Raw genomic sequence first — 9,086 nt, 5'->3', positions numbered from 1 at the left:
ATTTGATGTATATCAGTTTTTACGATAGCTGTGTACGTATTTTGCTATATAAATCAATATTATTCATAGATTCATCGTAACATCATGCTCAGTGTTCGCCCAGACTCCGCCCCTACAGCCACTGTGGGCGGAGATATCTCACTCTCCTAGCAGACGACGCATTTCGCATCACCATACTGCCCTCTTCATTTTCCTCCGTCGTTATTTTATGTTTCTGTTATTTTTATGTTGTGTAAACATGAAATTGTGATATATATCCATATTTTATGATATTATAGATTCTTCATAATATCATGCTAGCCAAAGTTCGTTTAGGTGCAGTTAATGTTTTTACAAAAGAACCTGAATGTTACCTTGCCCATGACAATTACATGAATTGATCATAATAATGTGGTGTGTTGTTTCATATACGAATAATATTTGTATTCATATAACTTTTATTACTCATTTGTAATTTTTCTTTTGAAACTTATCTAAAAATTGTCTAAACTACTCAGAAAGGAGGTGCCGAGGCAGAGGCACATTCCTCTGAGTACTAACATCATCATCCATCCATAATAAAAGGAGAGTTGTGTAATTCCATTTTCATGTTTCAACCACAAAAATCTTGCACGTGGTGATTGTTGGTACCGGACTGGTTCAAAGTATCATGGCAACAATGAGGTTCCTCGATTTTGTAAATGATGGATTTGATAACATCATCCTGGAAGACACGGCAGACACGATTGTAATAAGAACAAATGTTAAAACTGAAGAGGCGGCGATGAAATGGAAGGACACGTATTGTAAGAAAAATTGCGTGAGTTTCATCCATAAGAGTAAATACACACCGAAGAGGTTGGCTTACCATAAGAGACTGCGGTGCATACATGCAGACCAGCGGCACAAGGGAGTGAGAAAAACTTTTACTGGGTATGTATTTATACTACACCTTTTTTTCCCTTAACAAATATTTAGCCTTTTAGTCATGTCTACACTGACTAGCCTATTTATTGGAGGTACAGGAAAATCAGATAAAAAATATTGAGCATGGGATGTATGTTGATATATGTTTAATCATTTGTGTAAATATAATATAGAATGTATTATACATATACGTTTTTGCCACAAGAGAGCATCAAATGAAAGATATTCGACTTGTTACATCACCTGATCATCCGTGGATTCATGCAGAAGGGTAAAGTGTACTTTGCAGTATTGCCTGATGAACGCTTTTAATTATAATGTATAAATTATGCTTGCATAATACTTTTGTAAGTGTTTGGGTGCCCCCTCTGCTTTCCAGCTTGTGAGCTTTTGGAATGATTTGTAGTTGTGATGAATCTATAGTATTTATGCTCTATATTCTGCCTTATAATTTTTTCAGCTATAGTATTTATGCTCTATATTCTGCCTTATAATTTTTTCAGCTATAGTATTTATGCTCTATATTCTGCCTTATAATTTTTTAACAAAAATATTCAGTACAGGTATTGAAGATGCAGTGTGCCATCCCCCATATGCTGTTTTTGCATTATGTATACAACCCACTAATGTGTATGGTAGTATAGAATTGCTATGTTGAAAATCTAATGTGTTTGGTATGGTACAGTTGGTGCCGAATTATTGCAATTTAGAAATACTGTAGTGTTAATGGCTGTAACTATTCAAGCATGCATTACAGACTTAATTGTTTACTATTTTTCACATATCAAAGGCATATAAAGGTGTTGTTTGTATGTTATATACGTACATTATATATATTTGTTACCTGTTAACAGTTTGTTGGCCCACGTCAGTCTCATAATTATCTCATCTGGTGATCATAACTTAAAATTGCTGAAAAAATTTCGTAATATAACAGCATAATACATTAAAACCACAAACTAAAATAATAAAATATACATTGGCCTACAACTTAAAAATCTTGTATTTGATTGTTTATATATATTTAAATTCTCTACACCAGAAATGCTAAGCCATACAATATTCTCTTGGAAATCTAATATGTCTTTATTTATAAACAGCTACTTGGCAAACCTCATGGAAAGAAAGCAAGATTGGAGTCTGCTGTTTCGAGCTGGAAACATCATGCGTGGCCATCATACAAACAACTATGCAGAGTCCAACATGTGTCTCATCAAGGATGTTATCTTGAACAGGTATATATGAATGAAGAGAGAATGAAGTTAAAGAGATTTGAGTATTTAAGGAGTATCATACAAGTACAGAAAATTAGTGAGGAATGTTGCACAAGTGTTGCTAAGGCTCTTAGCTTCCAGTCCATGGGCTTTAGTTCAATCCCAGGCAAGGGAAACTTCTTGTGTGAGGGTAACTGGCAACCCTTACCAGCCCCTCTCGGGCCAGCATGTTAAGACCAACTGTCTGGCCTCATAAGGTTTACCAGTGCTATGAGCATTGTCAAAATGTAACCACCTCAGATACAAAGTAGCATTGAAGCACTGATGATTAATTAGATGTGTGTTTTATTGCTACAGTGACAAATTTATTAAATTAAGATTCTCTTTTCCAGGTGCAAAGCATACAATACATGCCAGCTCATCATGTTGATGAATGAGATCTACAATGGCTACATGAAGCAACGCCTTCTTGATGTGGCCTTATGCCGAAGAAAAATGAAAAAATCAATGAACGCCACCATCCCCCCAGAACATGTTACCAGGATTGATGAATTTCGATTCATTGTAGTGAGTGACACTAAAAAGGATGTACATTATAATGTAGATCTTGCCATTGGCATGTGTGATTGTGTGAGTGGCAATACTGGCAGTGTCTGCAAGCACCAAATTGCTTGTGGTGAGACTGCTGTTATGAATCTACCTCAAGTGTTGGATAATACACCAGAAATTCGACACTGGTTAGCAGGAGTGGCTAAGGGAACAGAAGAATTGCCACCAGTTGCATTTTTTTCAGATGGAATTAAAATATCCCAAGAAGTACATGATGATTCCAGTAGCATATTTGCTACTCCTTCCATAAAGGTGGAAGCTGTGTCGCTACCTCCTCTAGAAAATGAGGTGGCCAGTGAGGCTATGGATCCACTTGCCAACTCGGTTAAAGATGAACCACCACCTAGTGACCTTTTTGCAGCAGCAGTAGAACTTTTTTCTGACACACTGCATACACTGGGAGACAACACTTCTTGCAATAGTGTAAAGCTTTTCATGAAGAAATTGAAGCTAACTAAAAGTCGACTAAATAAACCTTAAATAGCTTTTTACATTCTTCTGGAACATCATTAAAATTGTCTGGAGCTGGCAGGGGTAAAATACCTTATCAACCAACATCAGTTGCTAGACGCCCAGATGGCATGCCAAGAGGAGCTGCCCCAATTGGGAAGGGAAGAAAAATAAAGTCTGACTTGCTCTTAAAAGCACCTAAACGAAAGAGAAACCTGGCACTCAATGTTTTGCTGAACCAGCAAAATGCCAAAAGCCATTAACCTTAGTGAAATGTTAAGCCTTTTGTCGCATCTTTGCTAAATGTATCTTCACAGCTCAAATTTCTGAACTGTTACCCATCTTGTAACTGCTCTTTGTACTTTCTTTAGTTCTATATTTATGCTTCTTTTTGAATGAGAACTCCATACCACTTCTGCATACTCCAGAGTTGTCTTTTGAAAGATGTGAAAGACATTCTTTTCACCATTTCTTCACCTACTAGCATCCATGCCATGTGCGTAGGAAGCTGCTTATATAATTCTCTACAGACATTTATAGTAATGTATTCTGTGATGCTTCCCATATTCCTGGGTATGGGATGACTGTGATATATATTAGATGGATACTGTTTATTATCACAATTTCCTCATCCACTGTGAAAACTACCTTTATTTGCTAGAACTGCGTATGCACCTCTCACTTATTTTTTCTGTGATCTTTAGATTATAGTTTTTTATTTATTTAGACTCATGTATGTGTCACCTACTAGCATCCATGCCATGTGCGTAGGAAGTTGCTTATATAATTATCTACAGACAATTATAGTAATGTATTCTGTGATGCTTCCCATATTCCTGGGTATGGGATGACTGTGATATATATTAGATGGATACTGTTTATTATCACAATTTCCTCATCCACTGTGAAAAACTACCTTTATTTGCTAGAACTGCGTATTGCACCTCTCACTTATTTTTTCTGTGATCTTTAGATTATAGTTTTTTATTTATTTAGACTCATGTATGTGTCACCTACTAGCATCCATGCCATGTGCGTAGGAAGTTGCTTATATAATTATCTACAGACAATTATAGTAATGTATTCTGTGATGCTTCCCATATTCCTAGGTATGGGATAACTGTGATATATATTAGATGGATACTGTTTATTATCAACATTTTTTCATCCACTGTGAAAACTACCTTTATGTTTGCTAGAACTGCATATGCATTTCTCACTTATTTTTACTGTGATCTTTAGATTATAGTTTTTTATTTATTAGGACTCGTGTATGTGTCACCTACTAGCATCCATGCCATGTGCGTAGGAAGTTGCTTATATAATTATCTACAGACAATTATAGTAATGTATTCTGTGATGCTTCCCATATTCCTGGGTATGGGATGACTGTGATATATATTAGATGGATACTGTTTATTATCACCTTTTTTTCATCCAGTGTGAAAACTACCTTTATGTTAGCTAGAACTGCATATGCATTTCTCATATTTCTGTGATCTTCAGATAATAGTTTTTTATTTATTAAGTCTCGTGTAAGTGTTACCTAATAGCATCCATGTGTGTAGGAAGATGCTTATATAATTATCTAAAGACATTTATTATAATAATGTTGAAAATGGGTTTATTTTTCTTACAATATATTTTTTGTTTAGTATTCTCGCACTTATTAACCCTCCCACTTGTCCTTTTACTATACGAGATATTATCATTAGTATTATTTAGCAATTGAGGCTGATGTAAGATATTTTCACAGTATACACATTTATTTTTTAAACCCCCTTCATGTCCATGCTTGATGTACATAAAAGTTCATTTATGCACATTGTACTGCAGTGTAGATGATGGAAAGTGATGAGCAGGTTGTAACAACAGGAAAAGCATGCATGGACTAGAAAAAACAGCAGGCTACATGAAGCTCCAAGTTGTGCAAGGTTGCCACCCTTTAGAAGTGAATATATCTGAGAGAAAAAATGAAGGAACAAACTAAGTACTGAAATTAAGGTTAATGCATCATGAAGTGAAGAGAATTTTTCTGAAGCATACTATCTAAAAAAGGAAGGTTGAGCCTGTACAATTTTGACATATGCAACGAAAATAATACTACAGAAGTGTATGCAAGGGTAAAAATTGAGAAAAATCATAAAAATTCCTTTTCATATATGACTAATAATTTCACCAACATTCCTTTACCCAATTCATCAATGGCTCACACTTATTTTCCACATTGGCACTGCCTTTAGTGCATTTGATAGGTATGATGTCTCAAAACATGGAATGATACAGAGAGGTCGTTTTTCAAAACATTGATCATAAAAAAAATAAGATTGCTTTCTCTTACATGAACCATTATCTTTCTTTAAGCAATTCTTTGTCAAGATATAGCCTACAATACATTGGGGCTTGTGGTTTTTGTCGTCATACTGTGCTGGAAAATGCCTTTCCTAACCTACATTCCATAGGATTTGAATATCTACCCCTTTGAGTTTTGCTCCCTTTACAGCCTAACCCAGTGTCAATCATTTTCCCCCGATTCTTTTATCAAGCTTATTAGTGGGATTCTGAATATTGTAACATATGTTTGAGTCTACAAATGCAGCATTAACTATTAGGTGCCAATTGGGTTGGTACCATCTTTTCCTCTTTCTTTTGTAGGGATATGTTGAGCAAAGTTGAAACGCATCATCTAACCAACCCCCCCTTATACATATATTCTATATTAACACAGGGCTGGTCAATTCCCCCCCCCCCCCCCCCCCCCCCCCACTCCTTCTTTGACTGATTTTCCCCTTATATGTCCTCATAAAAGAAAAGACAAAACAAAATTTCAAAGGTTAGGCTACACCAAGAGTTCAAAGATAAAAATCAAAAGGGCAAAGTCAGCTGACTGATAAAAACAAAACAATATAAAGTATTTTTGCCATTAGTATATTCAACATTGTGTGGTTTATTACTAAATGTGATGTTTACTCTATTGAAAAACAAAAATTTTTTTTACAAATCCCTTCTCGTATATAGTAGTAAAAGAAAACCTGAAGTTAGGCCACACGTCAGCTAACGAATGTAAACAAAACTTCTGGTTTAGGTTTAGGAAACGAAGTTCCTTTCCCATTAAATGTGCAGTCATTTGACTATTACTCATATTATTAATCAAGTAAATGTGTATAATATATCTGGAACACCATAACTGTCACATTTTGAGCTTCAATTACGATGAAATGTGTACATATTCGTGTAATTGTCATAAGCATCGGTTCACATCGTAAACACTTTCGCTAAAGAACTTTGGCTAGCAGCATATTACAATAAACTTATGAATAATATTGATTTATATAGTAAATTATGCATATTGCTATCGTAAAATATGGATATATGTCACAATTTCATGTTTACACAACATAAAAATAATAAAAACACAACAAAATAAGCTAATGACGGAGGAGAACGAAGAGGGCAGCATGACAGAGCGAAATGCTGTCGTCTGATAGGAGAGTGAGATATCTCCGCCCACATGCATTTAGGGGAGGAGCCTGGAGGAGCCTGGCCGAAACCTCAGTGCAGTTCGGGAATATGCCGCCGGGAAAGGGCGCTAGAGGTGGACCCTGGTGGGGAGGCCCTTAGGATTATGTGTATATATATATGTAGATATATAGATATATATATCTATCTATATATAGGATATGATATAGATATATATATATATATAGATATATATATATATATATATATATATACTATATATATATACTATATAGATATATATATATATATATATATATATATAATATATATATATCTAGATCTATATATATATATAATATATATAATATATATATATATATATATAGTATATATATATATATATTATATAGATCTATATATATATATATATATATAAATATAGATATATATATATATATATATATATATATATATATATATATATACATATATATATATATATATATTATATATATATATCTATATAGATCTATATATATATATATAGATATATATATATATATATATATATATATATACTATATATATAGATATACATATATATATAATATATATATATATATATATATATATATATATATATATATATATATATATTATATATATATATATATATATATATATATCTATATATATATAGATATATAGAACGATTTCTAGATCCGCCACTGCCATGCCATCTCAATCGTGACTCTCTTATCACCTCTGTAATCTTATTTCAGTATTTTTCTAATCTCTCAAGCAGCAATATTCAATAATCCACTCAGCATTCCATCTCTGATCTCTCAAGCTTTACTTTCTCTTTTCTTCTTATAGCCCATGTTTCTACTCCATACATGTTGCGACAAGTTGCTCGGGTAAATTTTTCATTACAAAGCCACTTAAACGTACCTTGATAAAACTCGGCCAATATTAAACTTTGTTAAATGTGTTTGAAATCATTTATCTTAACTCATGGCACCAAATTTAGATACAGTAGGCTATCAAGGTTGTTGTAGGTAGGTAGTTTACGACCCCTTTTGCCCCTGGCTGATAAGTCGAAAGCGTAGGACTCCTGGCCCCTAATATTGTCGGGAAACCCTTAGGCTCCCATTCCTGGGGGGTCGGAGTAGGAGTTAGCCCCCCCTACTACTAGGGATGCCTGTGGGGGCCTGTTTGTACCTATGGAAACACATCTACATAGATTTCAACTCCAAAACTTGTAAAAAATGAGGGGGTGTGAAAAAGAGGGCTTATGACCCCCTTAGAAACGGCCATCGAATTTCGGATTTTAACTAAAACCTTTTTTAGGGGGAGGGGCGCTATGGTAGAAATCTGGTAGCCCTTTCATATAGTGTGGGCGTTGTGGGCCGTGCATTGCGAACAAACAAACAAACATACAGAAATTGCCTAATAATATTACTATATATATATATATATAATATATATATATATATATATATATATATATATATATATATATATAATATATATATATATATATATATATATATATATAGTATATATATATATATATATATATATATATCACACACACACACACACACATATATATACATATATATATATATATATATATATATATATATATATATATATATATATATGTATATATATATAATATTAATTTCTTTCCAGGCTGAAACTGATAATATTGTCTATTTTTATGTTGTATTTTGAAATGCTTGCACAGCTCTTTTTTTTCTAGTTTTCCCCGGGGAAATATGTGGATTCAGTTCCTTTGAATTGAAGTTTGTGTGTGACGCTCTGATCTCTCAGAATATGACCTCCAAGCAACCTGATCGTTTGTGGTAAGGGCAATAATGATCGAGCAGCAGTTGCTGAGTGTGGGAATGCAGCCCTGCGTAAAAAAAGGAAAGAAAGAAATGTATTCGGAAGGAAAAATAATTGGATATTTGGTGACGTCCATAGAAATAAGCTTTTGTGACAGTAAATCTGTCATAGTTTATTAACTACGTTGTAGGCAATAGAAAAAGATTCTATTTCTTAACAAAAGCAATGGGCGTCTCTTCAGTTGTGATGAAACGACCGCTCTGAGTATTCGTGTGTGTGAGAGAGAGAGAGAGAGAGAGAGAGAGAGAGAGAGAGAGGAGAGAGAACAAAATATCAAATACCATTCCTCTTTACAGGAACAAAACTGAGATTCCAGGCTGGAGAGAAGGGGAAGAGAGAGTGAGAAAGTAAAACTCAAATTCCAATCTTCTTTCCGTCTAGTTTATTGAGGAATCTCTCCCGAATCCGCCGGACTAGTTTTACTACTTATCCCCACATTCTTGGAGTGGTTTGGGAGCCAAGAGTTCTCCCACCGTCAGTCTCACAGATTGCTTTATTCCAGCCATCAGTGCTTCTGCTCGCCCTTCCTAT

General features: G+C 34.1%; 1 protein-coding gene across 1 annotated transcript; it reads left to right on the top strand.

The window, feature by feature from the left end:
- Window positions 1–587: 587 nt before the first annotated feature.
- LOC135200650 (uncharacterized) lies at window positions 588–3,209 on the top strand. The gene is made up of 2 exons (XM_064229257.1): window positions 588–2,141; window positions 2,513–3,209. Exons 1-2 carry the CDS (start codon window positions 1,951–1,953, stop codon window positions 3,207–3,209), a joined length of 888 nt encoding a protein of 295 aa, XP_064085327.1. The 5' UTR covers window positions 588–1,950.
- The last annotated feature ends 5,877 nt before the right edge of the window (window positions 3,210–9,086 follow it).

The sequence above is a fragment of the Macrobrachium nipponense genome, chromosome 27 (genome assembly GCF_015104395.2).
Source record: "Macrobrachium nipponense isolate FS-2020 chromosome 27, ASM1510439v2, whole genome shotgun sequence".
Classification (NCBI taxonomy): Eukaryota; Metazoa; Arthropoda; class Malacostraca; order Decapoda; family Palaemonidae; genus Macrobrachium; species Macrobrachium nipponense.
Note: the sequence above shows the minus strand (reverse complement) of the source record. Positions and strands in the feature narration are given on the sequence as shown.